The sequence below is a fragment of the Coturnix japonica genome, chromosome 4, assembly GCF_054131305.1.
Source record: "Coturnix japonica strain WE chromosome 4, WE-NBRP24, whole genome shotgun sequence".
Taxonomy (NCBI): Eukaryota; Metazoa; Chordata; class Aves; order Galliformes; family Phasianidae; genus Coturnix; species Coturnix japonica.
In genome coordinates, this window is record NC_140666.1 from 57,646,551 (window position 1) to 57,667,603 (window position 21,053).

The 21,053-nt window shown below is 37.1% G+C and overlaps 1 protein-coding gene and 1 long non-coding RNA gene across 4 annotated transcripts in view; one reads left to right on the top strand and one right to left on the bottom strand.

Moving 5' to 3' along the window:
- Positions 1–1,348: 1,348 nt before the first annotated feature.
- Positions 1,349–21,053, bottom strand: part of SYNPO2 (synaptopodin 2) — an 82,447-nt gene continuing 62,742 nt past the window's right edge. The window contains exons 4-5 of one of the 2 annotated variants that reach the window (XM_015861848.3): positions 16,515–18,688; positions 1,349–4,202 (exon numbers count right to left, since the gene is read on the bottom strand). In XM_015861848.3, the coding sequence (XP_015717334.1) occupies positions 3,639–4,202; positions 16,515–18,688 (2,738 nt within the window). In that variant the 3' untranslated portion in view covers positions 1,349–3,638. Of the gene's footprint in view, positions 4,203–10,214; positions 11,342–16,514; positions 18,689–21,053 lie in introns of those variants that run through there. The other variant, XM_015861849.3, reaches the window with a different exon arrangement.
- Positions 4,152–19,589, top strand: LOC116653372 (uncharacterized). Of its 2 annotated transcripts, none has more exons than XR_004307041.2 (2): positions 4,152–4,287; positions 18,130–19,473. It is a non-coding gene; the product is annotated as an uncharacterized LOC116653372 (long non-coding RNA). The 2 variants fall into 2 exon arrangements; XR_014945922.1 differs by lacking the exon at positions 4,152–4,287 and adding an exon at positions 7,729–7,833 and having other exon boundaries at positions 18,130–19,589.

Consider the following 21,053-nt stretch of genomic DNA (forward strand, 5'->3'; position numbering starts at 1 on the left):
AGGGAACATAAATGAAAACAAATCATGAACAAGAACTGTGATTGCCATCATCCAGTGTAACTGAAGAAACTAAATTTTTAGTTATATTGTGTATTCAAATCCTTTCCATGATAACAAAGTCAATGGAGAGTGAACAGAAGAACCACATTTAAGATATCAAGATAATTTTTCCCCATTTATTGAACAGATCTGTGCATTCAAAAACAAATGTAAGAAATACTTGTGTTAGTATATTCAGAACTCACACAGTTACAAATATTTGTGATAGAAAGATGCTTTGCTCTAGTGGAGGAATAGGGTGAACAACAGAGAGTGATCAATGCTCAATGGTTATTCATAAAGCTGTGTATGCATTACCATTTCAATTTATAGCCTGGGCCTGCTGCTTCCATTGCTTCATTGTCTCAATCTGGTTTTAGCCTTATTTCCTTTGTAAATGAGGCTACATGATCTGTCTGCATGCTTCCATGCGTGTCTGTCTTCTCAATAATAATATTTAAAATGTTTGTTTCTTTCCATGTGACAGTGGAATAGACCTCAAAAATAATCAATTTCCCATGGACTTATTAAAAATAGACACCGCAGTGGAGCATGTATACGCTTTATCAATGTTGCTATTGAGAGAAATGCTATAGGATGAGCTTATCCCTTATTAGACATGAGAGAGTCCATATGGGAAGGAGAACTAGCAAATACTCAGCAGTGGGTAAGAAAAATCCACAGAAGATGATGTTATACACCCAAGTTAATCTATGATAAAATACAAATTCATAGGAAACTCAGCACCTTTAATTCTCACGTTCATAGGAGTACTTACTGATGAATCGTTTCCTATCAGTAGAAGAAAACTGTCATGTTATGTTTTCTTTTTTTCTTGGGACATTGAAAGAAAGTCAGTGATTGTCTGAAGCTTTTATTCTGCTGTTCTTAAGTGCTTGGTGCCTACTTGGGTGTTTTTTGTGAAACTTTATCCTGAAGTAAGATTTCCTATACTGCCATGTGATCACAACATTAAATTAATATGTAAATAATAAACTCATAATATAATTCTGTTTCACAACCTTTTTGAAATATAAAAATTCAGAAATATTGTTGACATTTTTGAATTGCATGTACCAAAAATTAAGCAGACGTTTCCCTCCCTAAGCACACAATTCCTTCTTCCACACGTGACCTTAAAATTCATAGCATTATTTTCAGTGAGAATTCAAAAGATACACACACTTGATTCTGAGAATTAAAGTAATGGCATTTGGTACAAATGTCTTACTGCAAACCCATTAATCTAGTTTCTAGTTCAGCAGTGTAAAGGATGCCGTTTCAAACAAAAATCTGAGCTTGTCTTGGATACAGGGAATCATTTTTATTATTATAATACATACCACAGTTCAGCAAAATACGTAAGCATTAAATCATTTTCAGAAGGCAGTCCCCCTGTAAAATACATGTACACTAACATTTATTGAATGCCTAAGAACTGAATGATTTATAACTGCTAAATATCAATTATGCTGTAATCAGGTGAAAAATTATGTATATTTCTAGGGAAATAGGCCTGGTTCCAAACACACACTCTTATGGTTAATGGAACTACCACAGTCCCATTGGTTTCAGTAGCAATATTCCCAGCGGTGATGCCAAAGGATATTATGGAGCACTACAGAGAATAATGTGGGCTTTTTGTTTGTTTGTTTTATGTTGGCAGGAGAATTTAATCTGATTATGTAAGGGTATGACTCTCAGGTGCAAAGTTCATTTTCAGACATACTGTGGCAGCCTTGTTCATGTAATATTTTACATATTCATAAGTTATGAAATAAATTTGTAAGATGCTATAGCAGTATGACCCAAATTTAAAGATTTACAGCTTCCATGTGTTCATTTCCTGATTGGTCAAAAGGATCAGCTGATTTCAAGGAATCTTATGTTTGACTAGAGAATTACTGCCAACTTAAACTCCTTAAAGGTGTTTTGTTTTTTCTTGCAGTTAGTTGCTCCTACAGGAAGTTTCAGCTCAAATGAACTTTACTTTTTTTCTTTTCTTTATACCAGTTATATCTTATAATTTCTATAATGGAAGACTGCAGATGGGAATGTTTCATAGTATGTTATTTCTTATGTCTCTGTTTCAGTTCTTTCTAATTTAACCTCTTTACACAGAGCTGACAACATTATTGAAAGTAGGGATGGCTAACAGTGTTTCTGCTGTAGCTGTAATTGGCTGCCCCCAACAGATCCTTGGAGAATGCCCCCCAGAAATGAGGAGGATGCAGAGAGCTTTGTAAAGCTTGGAGTATTCATTTAATGCCTTAACAACGTCTAAACTACCCAATAAGCTTGCAATGCATATATTTTTAGACACAAGGCTATTGTTTAAATAAGCTGTAAATGCAAGGTATTTATCATTAGCAACAATTATTTGCCATCTCTTCAGATCCATCAAGATAGCTTAACTGTAACCAACTGTCTAAATATTTGCTACTCATACTAGACTCACACCATTGTAACACTTATCATAAACCCCCTTTCACAAACCACCTTCTACACAGAGCAGGTATTGTGCTTGATGAACAACTTATATTTGCCAACTCCATGTTCACAATCAACTTAATGTCTTCTGAACAACTGAGAATACAAATCAAAAGCCTTCTAAACATTGAGCTACCTAGATACTAAGAATAACTGCCCAGCCAGTCAGACTATTAGATGCTGTAACAGTAAACGTTCAGTGAGTAGTGCATTTCACAGAGGAGTAAATGCTGTTCCAGACTCTCACTTGAGTTTATTACAAAATTGCCTTGCTATCCAGTTTAAATACAATCAAAACACTTTCTTCATCCCTTTTGTGGTTTGTTCAAGTATCATGGTACTGGTCTCTGTTATTAACACCTTTCTTCTTGATGTATTCAGATTGCTCAATTAATTACAACATGTAAAAATTCATTGAAAGCAATGAAATGTCGTGAAAGCAATCTGAAATGTATGAGTGTGTAAAACTATCATATGTCTACATGTTGTAGAAATTCAGGTACCATGAACACAGATGTAATTTAAATGCTACCAGAGTGCAACTTTTCACTGATTTACTTTAATAGCTCTTTTCTAAAATGAAGTAAAGAAAACTTAGGACCAATGTAATGTTCCTCAGTCTTCAGTTTTCACTGGAACTTTCTCAAGGCTGGTTCTATCTGGTAACCTAGAACTTGAGTGTCTAACACATCCAGAAAACCTGCGAGATCCTGTAAAATACTTCTTGCCTTTAAAATGCCCTTGTTTTAATTTCGTTTTTCTTTACCACATTAACTTAACTGTAAATGCTTGTACAGTCTCCATCTAACACCTTTCTGGATTTTTATAATGAGGACACTGGTTGTCCCACCTTCCTTCCCATCCCACCCCTAAGAAATATTTAATTTTAACCTTTTACAAACAGACCTATCTTAGGTTAGGTGTAAAACTGAGTCTATTCTAGCAGCTGCTAGCCCTGAAGTCATGTGAAAACTGTGCTCCATTCAGTTTTGCCTCCTCATTTCTTTAGTTCAGAGATGGCGAGGCCAGCAAGAAACTTTCCTTCTCCAACTCAAGCCTAAGACTTGTAGAGTTGGAAGAAGGGAAAATATGCCAGGCCCTTCTTCTGTTCATGTTGGACGCCTCCACCCCCTTGGCTGTGGATTGAAGTTTGAATCAGCTGTTGACAAGCCATAGTCAGACCTGGAATCCATGGACATTATATCAGGATCTGTTTGGGACCGTTGACTGCAGTAAGCATACTGCTGCTGGGAGCCAGCCTGTGTGGTGGCATTTGACAGAGACAGGGAGCTTTTTCGGGCTGATGTAACACCCGATTGCTTCCCTCCTAATAAGGCTAGGCTAGGACTTGGGAGTGGAGGCTCATAAGAAACTTTTTGTTTCCATTCATCTGGCGGCTCAGGAAGTGTTTTCCTGTGTGCAGCTGATACTACATTAGCAGCAATGGATTCCTGCATATTTTGTGGCCCAAAAGCTTCATCCACTAGGCCAAGAGGAGATTTTGCTGCTGCTTCCCAGGGAGTCAGTCTCTTGCTAGGCTTGTCAGCTGCTGTGTCTGGCTTGCTGAAGTAGTCAGGGGCAGGCTGAAATATAAGTGGAGAAATGGGAGATGTGGCTCGAGAAATGAATGAAGGTTTCCCAGGAAGTGATAATGAACGTCCGCTGCTTCTTTCCTAGGAAAACAAAATACCAAATATGGATGAAGTCATTAAACAAGATGAGCAGAAGCTACTTTTCTTCATTGGAACAACAAACTCTGTAAGCACAACATCCTAGCAATCCTGTTTTATATCTACTTTTAATATTTTAATTTAATGGAAAGAGATGAGGTATGAAAAAGGAGGCAAAGAATCAGGAAGAAAGAGCAAATTGAGTTTCTGAGGAAAGTAAATAAACCAAAGGCAAGCTTCTGTTACTGAAAAGGTAACAGTTCAGGTTTACTTTATCTCCACTACTTAGCTAGTATGTCTTGTTCTGAAAAAAGCTATGATTTCTAATAGTGCAAAAGGAAGTCATGTTGCAACAGTTCTCTGTGTGTTTACATTCGGGCATGGTCTAATTTACTTGCTTATGGGTTCTGTCCAGGATATCTGTCTAAGAGCATATCTTTGACAATCTCCTTTAAAGAAAGGCATTTCTGACTCTGAAATTGCTCTGAATGAGAATGGGTCAAAAATGTACACATAAAATTAAAAATGTTAATACAGTAATTTCCATAATACCTTTACAGGATGCTACTTAACCTGGCTTCTTTAGAAAGCAATGCCCTCAAAATTTCAGAACATTCTGACCCATTTATGGGAGCAATCCATTCATATTTGACAAATCCTAATCTTCTTAGTAATGCAGCACTTTGAAACAGAAACTCTGTGGGAAGGTTCTGCCCACAACAGTCTTCATTTGGCATATGTAACAGCTAGAGCCTTTTCCCTTAACCACATATGTTCTTTGTATTAGAAAAATCACATTGTTCTTATCAAGTAGTGTTCATGCACATAGTTTCTCAAGTAATTGATTTACACCCACTGATTCATATCCTGAGGTTTAAATGCCTCTAACTCTGAAATCCTGTATGAAATTCTGTTGCCAAAGGCTGTACTAAAATTTCATTTTAATAACATTGACCTATGTTAATTTTCCTAATTAGCTTCCAGAACTTTCAGTACTGAGAACAAGATCCAGTTGCCAGTGAGTATCTGATCATATGAAGAAAAGCTTGTCCAGCAAAGGTTCACGTAGAAACTTTCTGTTTACAGACTTTTCCATCAAAAGGTCTTGACACACTTATTAAATTAAATGACCTCAACTCCACATGTAAATGAGAGATGGAGAGCGAGACAGAAACTACTAATTGCATTATTTTCAGTCATTTTGGTAGTGCTCAGTTGAATCTGTTTAAAGTGTGTTGTGACACAAAGAAGTCATGTAATGATAGCTTTCACAAGATTCACAACTAATGCTTTACAATAGGACTATCTTTTCACCACTTAGCCACAACCAGCTGTTTCCAGTTTGTAGTCCCAGAGAGGAAATTCCCTAATATTACTAATCCTACCACCACATACTTCTGGTCAATTTTCTTTCAGTTCTACATTTAAAAAAAAATATTTATTTTTTTGCAAATAAGCACAGTTATTTTTTTACGTCTTTCCTTAAATCACGACATGATCAAGCAATAAAGATGTGGTTTATCAGATCACCACATACAGGTCCTGTCAGCAGACTGCAATCTGGCAGCTTGTGAAAAGCAAAAATATTTGGAAGGTGCGTGAATGAAAGATTATGCAGAACTTTTTTTTTTTTTTTTTTTTTTTTTTTTTAACGTAGATTTAGTGATATCAAGAATGAGTTAATCTTTCTCCAGATTTTCACCTAAGAAGAGGAATTCATAATTCCATAGAAAATAAGAGTCTGGGTAAGAGATCATGCTTGAAACCAACTAGTGGCAGGGAGTTCCCAATAGGCCTGTCTGGATACTTTCCTTCTGAATCTACAGAAAACAGCTTCTTCAGCATGTCTAATTAGTGCATTTTATTTAAATTATCAGTAACAATATTTTTATGGTATGAAATCAAAATAAGCATATGAAGTGAGATATAGTTTCTATTAGAAAGTAATGTAATAACCTGAGCCACAGCTAAGAAGATAGGATTGCACTGAGGGATAAGTTGATCAAACAGGTTCTTCTAGTTAGCCAACTTGTGATAACTGCTCTCTGAATGGTTCTAGACTGTGGACTGTGCTAATAGGAAAACCTTCTAACGGAGATTCCAAGCCCTGCCAGAAGTACTTCATGGCATTCCAGAGATGCAGAGGAAAATGATGACATTGCCAGAACTGTTATCACTGAATGTCACTGACATTTCAAGACAAGTCAGATGAAATGCTTTGTTTAGTCTATCGTGTTTAGAGAAAACTTCGGGTTTTCATCAAGTGGCAGAGGTGTCTTTTAGGCCTAACTATCAGTAGTAAAAGCAGGAACTAATTTTTCTTGGCACTTTGATTAGAGAATTGTGCGTTAGGAAAAGTATTTCTGTATTTCATCAGGTGAAACAGGCCATTCTACTATTTTACAATGGTAGAAGCTTGTAAAAGCAGGGATACAGTATGGACAGAATTAAATGTTCACAATGTGGTGAGTTCTGGAGTTTCTTAGCACAAGTTACCACTTGTATAAATACCTATATACTAGTTGCTACTGCATCAGATTTGTCAGATAATCAAGATCAGTAACAGAAAATAAGATAATGTTCTGGGATGCTGGAAAGTGTTGTAGGAATTCTTAGTTATCATAAAAGGCAAAGAAAGGGAACTGACACAGCAGAGCTAAATGAATTCCTAGAAAAACCCTCAGCATGAGTTAGTCAATACAATTTATTTAGCCTGATATTTGTCTATATCTACCTACTCCAACTTTATTCTGAAACTGAATAATCTTTGGCTTGAGAATATATATCTCCACATTTTCCCACACCTTAAAGTTATTGTAGAAAAGCAAGATTTTCCTTCAATACCAATGTGTCTCAAATGAAAGAACTGAGATATTATTAATATTGCCTTTACTTCTTCTTATTGGTTAAGTTCCTAGACTGAAAATCTAGGTTTGAAAATCTCTGAACTCATAGCAGACCCGCATTTGATATTCATAAACTGATTTCTAACAAACTGTGAAATCAAGGCTACATTTAATCAGCAAAATTCATCACCCCTGTACTGGACAGCAGTGGGCAAGCACGGTGATGCTGTCAATTATTTTCCCTTCCTTTTTAATATGTTAAAATAGATCATTTGACATGCATCCACTAAAAAGAATGTGTAAACCTTTGATCATAAATGAGACAGAGGGAAATATAAAGTGCAAATGGAGAAAGATTTCTATCCCATCGCTGTAAAATATAAACAGAGGAGTAGAGATCTACTCACAATCAAAAGAGAAGGGAAGGAAATGTGATGTGATAACAGAATTATTAAATTATCACACACTATTACTGCACTCTTTTTGAAAAAACATTAAGAATAATACTGTAGCAGAACACAAGGAGTAGTTAGGCTACAAAGTAAAAGGGAATGCCATACAGTGATTAATTTGTATTTTTATATTGTCCCTTCTGAGAAAAGGCAAAGCTTTTTCTACTGTAGCTGTTAAAGGGAAAATGATTCCTAGATGTCCATAAAAGGAAAGGCAGTTCAGAACTGCCCATTGCAGCCATAGAACACCAGCAAGAGCTGCTATCTGCCCAGGTGTCCATGTGAACAGATTCAAGCTAATGCTGATTTAAAAAACTGCAAGATGTTTATAAACTGGTGAGTGAAGGATGCATTTATTGTAAGCATTGTTAGAGTTGTGTATTAATAACTACCACTAAAATAAATGTAATAATGATTTAGAAACCTAAGTCAATCATAAGACATTTGTATTCTTTTCATTTTAATCATGAGGCTTAAGCAGGTTCAAATCTTAGCTAACCTTAGTATCTGGTTAATGCTTACACTAAAAGGGAACAAAGGAAAAGGAAGTGGTTAAAACAATTGGGCTGTTGCAAAGTATGACTCTGTCTTTATAAAAGTTGAGGGTTACATTTGTAAAACTCTGCGTTTTATTGCCCTGTAATGGCTACTGCGGTTAGGGAACAGACCATTGAGAAGATGGTAGGATGAAATAAATAATACCTGACTTTTATATATGTATACTATGTTCCAATTCTTTCATGCTTTCCAATTTATTTTTTTTTAAACAGAAAACAAGCATTTCAGATTTTAAATTTGACCTACATATAGAAGGAGGACATTGCTAAGCTTATTTTGGCTTTTTCTTCTTCTGAAACCACTTGCAATTTAAACTTTGTATAATGAAAAAAACTTTTCTGAAAGTCTGCCAGCTTTGCAGTAAATGCTATGATTATTTTACAGTATAACTACAAATAAATAATTAAATAAGGAATAAAACCAAAAATGCTGGAAGTAATTTGTAGTAGGCAAAATGAACCTAATAAAATTGGAATGCAGCATTTTGGTCTTTGGGTCTTGGAATACATAGTTTAGCTCTCCTAAGGAAGAACATTTGCTGCCCTCTTCTGGACTTAAATATACAATTTCAAAGAAGGTCTTGGAGCGTGAAGCCTTGCTTCCTTATGAGTAAAAGTTTGAATACAAGTGCAAAGTTGGTCTTAGTTTCTGGCATTTCTGTTTTTTATGGACAACAAAAGAGTTTGATGTTAAGGGAAGGTTACTGATATTTTTTTCTAAAGTGAAATCAAGTAAGTACTAAATTAATTTACTTCTTGGAGATGGTGGCAATGTTGTTTCTGAATGTTTCCAAATGAAATGATAATTTATCCAGATCCATATAATTTTCTTATCAAATCCTGCAAACCAAAATCCTCAGTCTTGCGATTAGTTTATTTCATCTCAAATGATTCAGCTCCCTGAGTTGCATTTTAAACAAGTGAACTCACATGGCTCAACCACTTCAAAGAGCTGAGAGTAAGGAAAAAAAAAACACCACAAAAACACCAAAAGCCTAAAGATGCCAAAAAATTCCTTTTCCTTGAGAAGTAGTACTGCTTTATGCTTTAGAACTGGTTTGAGACTCATCTTTGAATCTGAACTGTCTCACATCTGTTCTAATACTTGCCTATTTATGTGAAGGCAATCTGGTAATTTTAAGCAATATAGGTTTAGCAGGAATGTGAGGCTCAATAGGAACACCTTATCTGTTCCCCAGTTCCTGCAGAGTCCTGCGCTTTCTACCTGTCAGAACTGCAGGCTAGGTATATCTCCACAGGCTGGAGAAGTCACTGAGGTGTATCATAGCTTTGGCACTTGTTGTGCAGCTGTGTTTTCATTCACAAAAAAAGATGTGTGTGTAGACATATAATGCAAACCTGTGCATCTTCACAACACTGGTGTGAACACAAGGCTCTGCACAGTCACTGTTCATAGTTCAATACCTCCTGTTGGGCCAAAACATCTTTGAAAGGGAAAACATCTGAACTAAATACACTGGGACAAGAAGAATTTCAGCAGAGAGGAAGGAACCAGCAAGTGAAGGACTGAGGAAAGACTGGCCAAAATGGAACTACAAGGTGGTAATACTTGATGCAGAAGGAAAAACTGTATTTAGGACTGGGTTGAAGAATGATGAGGCTAGGTATTGATGGCCAAGTTTCATAGGCTTTGATGAGAATCTTAAGGAATAGAAAATTGGCATGTTTTGCTTGCAATTAGGCTACAAGGAGGAGGCCAAGCAAATTAAAAATAGTATGATGCAATAGGACCATGAAGGTACACCTGGGGAAAGAATCTGTGATAACTGCTGTGTGCTTTCCTTCACAACTCCAGAGTAATTTCTTCCCCAGAGGGATGGATTGTGCCCTTCCTTGATCTCACTGATACCAGAAAAAAACTTAAAAGCCCCACTGGAAAGTGTGCCATCCTCGTGGTGCAGGTTCACAGCCAGATGTCAACAAGCGGTTGCTGCCAGTTATTTAAATAGTATGATGGCAGTAGGTGGTCCAAGCCATGCTGGAGGACCCTGCTGGTAACACTGATCTATACGATAGTATTTTTGAGCTTTGGTTTGCTCTAAAAAAATCCCCTTGGGTCTTAAACACACAAAGTTACCTTGAAGCAATGGAATTAAATATAGAAAGTAAGTATTCAAAAGCTATAAAATGTAAACGTAATTGTCCAGTGCATACATATTTTTATTAAATTTTAGCACTGCTGCCCCATCCAGTGCAGTTTTAGCATTTCTTTTAGCAAACTGTATGATTATATAACAAAAGAGTATATTGTGTGAAAGATATTTTCACTGGCTGGTCACTGAGGATTCTCTTTTCTGTAGTTCCACCAGGAGAACTGTCATCTGAACATTCACAGACTGTTGTTAAGGAGAGCCATACTTTCATACAGTGGCTAGTTCACATCCTATTGGACTTTGAAGACAGTAAGAGTCTTGAACTGGGAAGCTAAGGCTATGGAGTATCCTCATATCAATGCCTCCATCTTCACTTACTCATTTGTACAGTAGTGGGAAAACAGATTACAGCTTCTGAATCAACTGAATACTAACAAAAAAAGCCTTGAGGAAATAAGTCATTCAGCGTGAAAAGCATACTTTGAAGAGAGTACAGTATGTCAGGAATAATGAGTACAGGACGAGGCCAATACAAATTAGTGAAGGGCTGTTCATCAGGTGAGCAGTACTGTTATCTGCCCTAAATTAAGTTGGATATGCTATGAGAAAAACAGTGGCAGGTGATGATGTGTTACTTTTGTAGCAATGTATCTTTCAGTTGTCTGGAATTAATTTTTCAAGATGTCTGTCTCAAACCATAGGAAAGAATCAGAGATTCTTGTTTGAAAACACATTGTCCTGATACACTGAATCAGCTGCTCACAAAGCCTGGTAAAGAACGGTTCTTGTCATGGGTACTATGAACTTGTGAAGGTGGCACCAAGTAAATATCAGGCTCACATATTTTCCCAAGGAACACTTCTACCAGCAGTAACTTCAAACATTCTGAATCCACATATTTCTTTTTTTAATATCTCGTCAACAAATTTCTTCTCTGTATAACATTTCTTGTTCAAACGGAGTAGATTCATTTTAAAATAGCATTGTGTGAAGCTGTGTAATTAACGTTTGCACTTGCCATGCTGAACTCACAAAACGGTGAGTGGAATCCTGGGCATTTAACTTCAGACAAAGTTGAACTGTTATATTTTGAAAAGGGTAATACTGGAAAAGTGGCTCTTTTTACAACCAATCGCTTTGCATTCTGCAAGCTAGGAAATCTGGATGAGGATCCTGGAAAAAGAGAGGAGAAAGATTTTGCAAATTGTTAGATGCAAAGATTGCTGTTGTTTCACTGATATTTCCCTACTTCATGGTATACAAACAATTTCCCATGGAGATGCTGGAGCAGCCTGTCACATGGTAAAGCTGGTCCCTTGCTGGTGTGCTGTCCTGGATACTTGGTAAACATTGCTCCTCCTGAATCATCTTGCATCAAGTTCTCTTTATATTTGCTTCTGCTTGCTGAAGGACACTTTACTCTTTTATCAGAGTTCACTTTAGCATTTTTGAATACTGTTGTGTATAGGAGCTATCTAGGATAATATGTTTACACATATATTGCCGCTCAGTGCAAATACTCTTTTGATAGTGTTATTTTTTTTAAGAAGCTCACTTTTCTCTTTCTGCTGGGTTTGCTGCATTTCCATTCTTTCACAATCTCTATTTGTAAATAGAGGGAAAAAAAAACATGCCCAATCATATGAGCACTCTGTCATCCAAGAAGCACCTAGAAAATAGTCAGCCATCTCAGTGTAGACTTAAGCCCTTCTTAATTATTTTCTTCTTTTATTCCCTCAGTATGTCATGAACCTCTGATAGAACACAGAACTAAACCTCTGCTTTTGTTCTGGTGTTTCCTCCCCACTGCACATCTCCAATTCTAGATTCTTTTTCCTCTGCTCTGTCCCTTAGCAGCAACTTACTTATAAGAAACATGTACCAGCCCTTCACTTCCTAATTCTTGTAGCCTGGAGATGCCTCAGCCTCTTTGTATTTCTTGAAATACAAAAACTGAATTCTGAACATTCATTTTTGGGTGAATACTAACAGTGCTCTTGAATGTCTCAGGAATTTTATTCTTGAATAAAGCAGGTGTTTTTTAGGTAATTGCCTATTGCAATGACTTCAGACAAAAATGAACTGAAACCTTTTGGTTGTTGATATTGTAATGGCAATGGCCAGTTTGCCTGCACATCTAGAAGAGAAATGGGCATTCCTTAATACAGATCTTAATATGAGTGTTTTATAAAGTCCCAGTCCATAGGCCAGGAGCCTTTGATACCAGGCAGCTCGTCACTGGATGTTGTCACATCTTCGGGCAGTGACTAAATGACTTCTTCCACTAGAGAGCAGAAAGTAAAAGTTTATGGTGTACTTGTAAAAGGTGGCATTGATTACTCTGTAAATGTCCCTGCAGAATAAATAAATAAATAAATCTTTAGACATCTTTCTGTTTGTTTCATAGTTTCATAGATCTTTTGCTGATCAGGAACTTAATAATAAGTAGTGCTCTAGAGAAAGGAAGAGAAGCTTGCCAGTTCTATTTTTCAGTAATTAAATTTTGTAACAAAAATATAACTTCTTGTCTAAAAGCCACTCATCTCCATAACAAAACTGTTAAATTCAGGTTTTATAAAGATGTCTGAAACTGATTCTGAAACTGGAAGAATATAAACCATTCATTAAAATACCTGTTTTCAAGGAAAGGCTATCTGAAAACATGAGATCCAATCTGGTACATTATAATACCTCTTGTATGGACTATAATTAAATGTGGTAAAAACAACATAAACAAATTAAAGAGATCTTTTAATGTGAGTGTATTAGAAGTGATATTATTAGGAGTGGCCAAAAATTCACTGGTAAATATGCACGTATATTAAGCACAACAATTGCATCTTGGAAATTTATCATATTGCATTAAGATAATTCTAATAGATTTTTGGGGGGAAAAAGTAATAATAATTGCTTTCTCTTTTATGGAGAAATTTCAAATGATTCCACTCTGCAAATAGTTCATTTCAATTATGCTTGATGTTATCTTTAGCTCTCAATTTGGACTCGTGGCAATGAACGGCTCAGCTTTCCTCTAATTTTAATCTGTGTCTTGAGAGATTACACTTCATGTAAAACTGTTAACGTAAGTAGGACTGAAATATTAGTAAGAATCACAGACTTACCTGATGGGTAAAAGCCTTGAAGCCAAGCTGGATCCAAGCACTATGCATGTAGAATAGTGTATGTGTATAAAACTGAATTCAGACTCAGTGTTCGATTGGCATTTTCAAAAGATCTTAACCGAGTTAAGAACACTTTTGTTACCGTGGCTTTTGCTTTTAACATAGTGATGATTTTAAAAGTTCTTCTTTCGTTGCTATTGGCCATGTGAAATACTTGTTTTGCTGTTGAACAACAGCAAAAAAATCCAAATCTAATCAATAGCCAAATAGTTAGCATATATTAATTTCCTCTCTGTCTGGCCAAAGTAAAGAGAAAGTAGGCTAATGGCTGTATTTTATACAGCTACCACAGAAGCTGACTTCTAGCATATAGCTGTAAAAGTAAAAATAATTTACACAGTATCCTAACTGAAATTTTGGGTTCTGCTGAAAATGAAAGTGATACATCAATATTTTAAATGCTGATAATTACACATTTCTGTCCTCCAGGTGAATTCAGTTCTAGACAGATGATTTAGGAAACTGACATGCTTTGTTTAATCACGGCTCTCCTCACATTCCCATTAACTTGACTTTTGTCTTTCTGGAAAGCTGATTTTCTTTGGTCAGCTCCACCTTTTTCCCGTGCTTATAATTAGAATAATACTGCTTATTATTTCTTACTTGGAAAGTTGTATGACATGCAAGCATATATATGCAGGAAATTAGATATCAGTAATTCAGATATTTCACATGGGATGCTCTGGAGATGGTGACAATCTCCACAAGTTACTGGCCTGAATTTGATGTCACCTGGTCACCATTCTGTGTAAGATTCTGTATAACATTAGTAGACATGTTCATCAACTTCAAAACTGTGGCGAAAGTATAAAACCACTAAAAATCTCCTCATTAGGGAAACACTTGTGTGGTGATACAGTGAACAAGTACAGAAGTGTGGCTGTAATTTACAGTTATAAGTTCAAGGAGCAGAATAAGTAAAAACATATAAGGCAACACGAGGTTGTCTAAAAGGAGTTAGATTTCTGTGTAGCTCTCCAGTAACACATCTGTTACCTCTGACAGGGTATCTTTATTGCAAGGGAGGTGGAAAAGAAGGAAAAGAGGAGACTGAGAAAATGAATGGGAAGGGAAGGAAGGAGGAGAAAAGAAGGGAGGAAGGAAGAAGGGGAAGTGGGGAAAGGGCAAGAATTGCATAGAAACAGAATTGCATAGAAAATAACGTCCATCTGTATATATAAGTGGAATAAAGAAAAAAAGAAAGGAAACCCAAGCAGGCTGAGAAGAAAGGGTCAAGTTTAATGATGGAAGAAAAATACAGATACTGGCAGTGGAAAATAGAAGGGAGATCTCCAGAGGATTAAAATATTGCTACTCTATTTCCTGGAAAATGCAGTGTAATTCTTAGTTGAGTTTTCCAAACTGTTTTTCTCAAAATTTCCCATCATTGTTCTGAATTTTAAGAGGGATGTGGATCACTTGGTCATTTTCTTTTAATGCAGTTAGTATTCCAGTCCAGAAGTGGGAGTGGAATTTTGAAGGTCCAAAATTAAAAGGAGTGATTTCAATTGACTTGATTCCAATTGGCATTCTATATTTACAATGAAATTATTCTTTTCAGACTTTATTGCAGTTTCAGTTACCATCATGAGAACAAATGTGGGTGATTTTGTTCATACTGAGGAACACCTTCTACCTTCTTCATCTAAATAGATAGTTATAATAAAAGTGTATGCACCATTACGATATAAAAATCTGTATTTGTGTCTGTAGCTATCTGGATGGGAGCTTAAATAAATATACCAACAGACTCTGCCACCTTTATTCACATTTCAGTGTTTTAATCTTCAGTGTTTCACTTGGGATGGATTTTGATCACCTTAGCAATGTTTCACAACTAGCTCTATGGATATAAACAAGTGTCCTTACAGAACAGCATGCTAAACTGTTCAAATATAGCCCGTGGATCTCCAGAAGACTGTGTATTTTTTGCAGTATTATACAGTAAGTTTCAAGACTACGACCTCTTATTTTTCTACTGTAGCAGTATTTCAATCCTTATACTCAATACAAGTAAAAGGTGAAAGTGTAAGACCAGAGTAAAAAGATTCAGAGTGGGAAAAAGGACTGTATAGCCAAAAGTGAAATTAAGAAAATGTGTGTGAGACCGATAGGAAGACAAGGTAATATTTATGATTTAATATTAAATGCTGATTTTAGAGACATACACTACTCTGGTTGCAAGACTCTCAATTATACATATCCCTTCAGCTCTCAGTCACTATGATTTCACAAGAAACTATTGCATTACATTGCAGCTGCAAAACCCCAAAACCCATCTCACCTCTCTAAATCAATATTTTTGATTTAGTTACCTTCTGGATTCTAGGCAAACTTTTGGCCAAATACATGTCTGCACTTAGGATGTCAAATTTCCCCAAAATGGGAAATGTTTCACAATTTTTCCCAGCTGTCATTCCATCTACTTTAAATTAGTCTTCTGCAGAATACTCTTGCATTTCTTATAGCACATTCTCTGTGAAATCACAGAGGCAATTCATGATTTTGGATCACAGCTGATCCACATAACTTGCAAACTAAGCCCCTGACCGATTGATCAGATTACTATGGAAGGACCTTTGAGCCAAGACAGATTCTGACTGAAGTCAGTGGAACTCTGTGCATACCCAAAGGTATATCCTGCTGTTTTCTGCTAGTGATCAGTCGGACTCTAATACTTTTCCTATTTTAGACTATGTATGTTAGTAATACATGTTACTATTAATAGCATTTAATAAGGCACTTAAAAAAAAAAGAAGTCCTCAAATCCCTAGGTCATATGGACATCACTGGGGTGGGGGATAGAAAGTTCTTATCTATTAGTTTGATAAACCAGGAGTACTGCTTACTGTTGTTTCTTTTGTAGTCAACTGGAAGCAAAAACCTAGTGTCCTGCTTACTTAGCACAGTGGTGTCTATTTATTGCAGGATTTTATGTGCATAGATATGCTAAAATTTGTATCTATTTTGATTCCTTAAAAAAGTTCAAGTATTTTGGACCCAGATTTGAGGTGATACATCTGAAGATATTACGTATGCTAAGGAATACTCTTGACACTCTTTATGTGCCCAGTTACTACTGCAAATAATAATGCACTGCAAGCAAGGTGGACACTAAGTTTTAGCTATAATGTTTACTCTTCAATAACAGATGGCTTCCACACCTGTGCAATGACGCCAGCTTTCTTTGCTGAAAATTTTGGCCTCGGAGCAGTAAACAAAGTTGTAGTGGATTCTGGCTTAGAAAATGCAGAATAGGCTGTTGGTGCATATGATTCATTTACTGGGTTGGAGGCATTTGATTGGAACGATGGTTGTGAACTGTAGGCTGGGACAGAGTACACTGAAGATGCCCGGGCGTTTGTAGGAGATCCAGGACCAGGGAGTCGTAAGGATGTAGCTTGCTTTGAAGTGGGCAACTTTGGTATCTGCTTAATAGAAAAGCTTTCCTTACCACTAGGAGGTTGAAAAGTAAATAATGATGCATCAAGTTGGTAAGGTTGGTGTTTCATAATATCCAAAGTGTTGAGACCTTTCTTAGGTTTTCTTTTGGTATTTTTAGTAGCAGCAGTGGACTTAGGGAAAGGCTTGGTAGCACCAGGAGGATAAGATGGACTGTGTATGGGATTATAAGCAACAGGCGGAGGTGCTCGGACATTAGATGAATATTTCCAAGAAGCTGGTAAAGATGGAGTTGGAGATGAGGCTCGTGCCATGTTTGCTTGCACAGTCTCTGAATCAACCACATACTTCTCCATTCGAGAATGCCTTCTGGCAAATAATTGGGCTCCTTTTCCCCTCATCTCTGGTGGCATCTCAAAGGGTTTTGTTTCTCCAGCACTTGGTGTGGTTGGTGTCTTGGGTGGGTTGTTTGGACTCGCTAGGGTTGCCTGAGGCCCTTTGAAAGGACCAGATAGGTTGAGAGTATTAGGGGGATTGGCAGAGGGAGAATGAGGATACTGTGGGGATTTGAGTGGTGCAGGATATGCTGCCTGCGGTGAGGCTGGAGCTGGGAAAGAAGGAGCTTTGTTAGAAGCCACAGCTGGTGACCAAACTGGTGAGACTGGAGTGCCAGCAGCAGGAGAGACCTTGAGTGAAGGCTTTGGAGCAATAGGAGGAGGGGCCTTTTGCTTAGATGCTTGACCCTGCATGAAATTGCAAGCTTCTGCTCCCAAACTGAGGTAGTCTTCTTCAGGTCCTGACTCAAAACCAGCTCCAGAACCCTTTTTACCTTCTGCATTGTGTACAAGGGACAACAGGGCAGGATTCGGACTTACTTTGGGTGCTTCTTTGAAAGAGAACATAGGCTTTGATGTGCTCCTTCTCTTTGCCTCTTGCAGTATCCCAGTTCTTTTGGCTGGCACTGCAATCCTCTCATCTCTGGATGCTATACGTTCGGTTGGCTCTGTGTGTGACCACAGAATTGGTGCAGCTTTGCTTGCTGCAGGAGCTGATAAAGGTCTATATAAAGCCTCTGGTGGTGGGCTGATAGAGCAGTAGGGAGGAGGCGCTGGTAAATCTGAAAGAGGACTAGTGACATTTCTTGTGGGCGAAAATGGTGCGGCTGCTCGGTTTTGAACCCCAAAAGGGAAGGGTTTAGCTGTTCTGTTCAAAGATGATGCTTTTTGATGTTCAGAAGACTGAAAAGCGAGGTTTGTGTCTGCTGCTAAACCAAAACCATTTTGTTGCACAATTTTACCATCATTCTGGCTCACATCTGCATAGCTTTTGCTTATGCAGGGTTGCTGTCTTAACATTTCTTCCTCTTTTGTTTTATAGGCTGAAGAGCTTACTTGCTGGAAGTTCTCTGACACAGCGACTTCCCTTTGTTCCTCTGCATGCACTGTGCGTGCCTTCATCTCCTCTTGCTCAGCTGTAATCTGATCCATCCTCTGCCGTCTCCTGGCAAACATGAGGGCCCCTTTACCTGTCGTCTCTGGAAGCGTCTGCATCTCGTCTCCACTTTTTGTCTTCTTTTCAACCTCAAGTAGACCACTGTCCCAATCAAATGTCACAATCTTCTTGTCGTTGTCAAGGTCAGAGAAGAAATCTTCATCTATTTCTGACTCACTTGTTGCAAGCAAACTCACTTCAAAAGTATTTTCTTTGTCCCCCTCTTCAACTTCACCTTCTTCACCCTCGTCTTCGTCACGTTCGAGCTCCCCCGTCCCGTAGCTGACTAAAGTATATTTCCTCGCCCTTTGACGACGCTTCTTGAACATCAACACCCCCTTGGAATTGGGGTTGGGAGCTGCCGTCAGCAGCAATGCAATACTTTTACATTTAGATTTGGCTTCTTTCACCTGCTTCTCTGACAGGCTCTCACTTCGCCGGAGTCCTGTGGAAAGAATCAACATGCACATTTAATTGCACGCAGCCCACAAAAATACATAGAGCTTATTAGCAAGTAGTTATGCATTTGTCTATAGGGAAGTTTACATACTGCCCCTCTCCCTGATATTAAAACATTTCTTTTCTTGTGCATGGAGGGGTGGCTATGCATATGCTTTGCCCACAATAACAACTGTGGTATAAATTCCATACCCAGCATTCCTTCCTTAGAGCCACACCCAGACAGGCTTAAAGGCTACATCACTTTCTTTAATTCAAGAGTGTGTCTTTTTTTCAAGGTGTGTTGAAAACTGTGCATTGTGTCTGACAGCGGTAGCAGTTTCTACCATTTAAGACATTATTGCACTATAAAACCTTTGTAGTTGATAAAAATAGGTATATATATAGATCTATATATGTATGTATTAGCTATTTAAAAGCAAGTATATATCCCTGGAAATATACAAAGAAATTATTAATTTTCAGCTCCCTCGAAGACAGTGGGAGTGCAAACATAATCCAAAATTGTACAGGATATAACATCTCCAGGATATTTATTTTTAAAATGTGGCAAGAATGAATACACATTTAAGAACCTAATGGAGGAGGCTCCTACCAAAATAATATATATTTCTTAAAGCATAAAGTATTGGTTTTCATCAAATCATGGGGGGAACAGGAATATCTGCAGCTATGAAGGTGATAGATGCACTGTACATCAGCATGACCACCTCACTAGCTTCTCTCTTTTAAAAAGCTTGATTTTAAAATAAAAAGCTAATTCTGCCTGGGTCAATGGCTGCATTCCAGTTATTTTCAAAAGGAAAAGGTGTGCCTCTGATTTGTGAAAATAAACCAGTTAAGCATTATCTTCTGCTAGCACAAATAAAGCAAACTTGTTAAAGAAAGCACCGTGATGTATTTTCTATTAATGAAAGTCAGAGGATGAAGCCTGATACTTCTCCTATTAAAGACACTTGGAGTTTTGCCATTATGCCAGATGACAGCATGACTAGACCAGTGGTTCTCACAAGAAGCTATAAAAGCAAAAAGAGCACAGTGCCTTTACCAGCAATTTGTAGTATTTTGTTTTGAGAGGTTCAAATCACCAAATCCTTGGCTCAGTCCCTTGACAAGTCAAATTCTTACATTGTTTACTGGAGACAATTTCAAAATGATGGCCTGTACCTTTAGAGTGTCTCTGCAAACAGATAGGGTCACCCTTCAGCATTTAAGTTCCATGCTTTCAAATAAGCTGCTTTTGCATAAGCAGTAGGGAGTGTTTATCTAGGAGGGGAATTCAACAGGTACCCATAGTAATGTGGAAAGCAAAAATTGAAACTTTTCATTTTGCTAGTGTATCTTTCTGCATTTCATCTGCATAGTTACTTAATCAATAGAGGTAGAAGCTTCCAGAAGAAATATTAATCAGATAAATGTAGTCTAATTACTATGTACAGGTAACATTTATGTTAAGGAATTAAAGCACCTGTAATAAATATTCTTTGTAATTTAGACTGAAATGCTGCATTGTAACTTTTAATTTGACAAAAACAAACACCCATGTCTTATATGCATGGTATTTTCTGCTTGCAGATTATTCTTCTATGCTTAGCAATGGGATAGTTCTAACGTGTAAATCACATTTTAAAAATAATAATAAAATAAAATATTTTGATAGATTAAATCAGTTCCTACAGATAATGGCCTGCCACTAAGTTAAAAAGAATTAAGGCTGTTGTAGTTGGGATGGGAAAAGGCAAAATATACATCCTACATGAAGGAAGACTTTGTCATGTAATATTTAGTTTGTTCTATATACTCTTGCCTTTTTAGAAAGGCAGTACAATTCGCTAAGATACACAGGCACAGTCCCACAGATGGTTCTAACTTCACAGCCAAAATGTTAAGTATGTGCACTCTTCTTATATGGTCTATTTAAAATGTTAAAATATGTGGATTGGAAACAGACACTTAGGCATAAGTAACTGCTTAATCCACTTGCAAATAAGATACAAATGGTTATCATGCTAAAAATATGCTTACAGCGGAATTAGCAAAGGGTTATCAGACTAATTCCAACACTACATATGAAATAGTTTGTTGCTACAGTATATCATTGCACACATTCAAGAAGCTTTGCCATACTGTTACTAAATCCCTGGTCAGGATTCTTAACGTGGTTGGGAAAAAAACAACCCACTAATAACAAGGTCTCAAATTAATAAAACAATAAATTAATTTTATGTATCTACACTCAAATCAAGTGACATTGGATTCAGTTTCAAATTTGCTTTCATGTAAACTTCTTGGACAGATTTTGTAGATGACCTCTGGGTATGGGAGTCAGAAGAAATAGTTCACTTTACAGT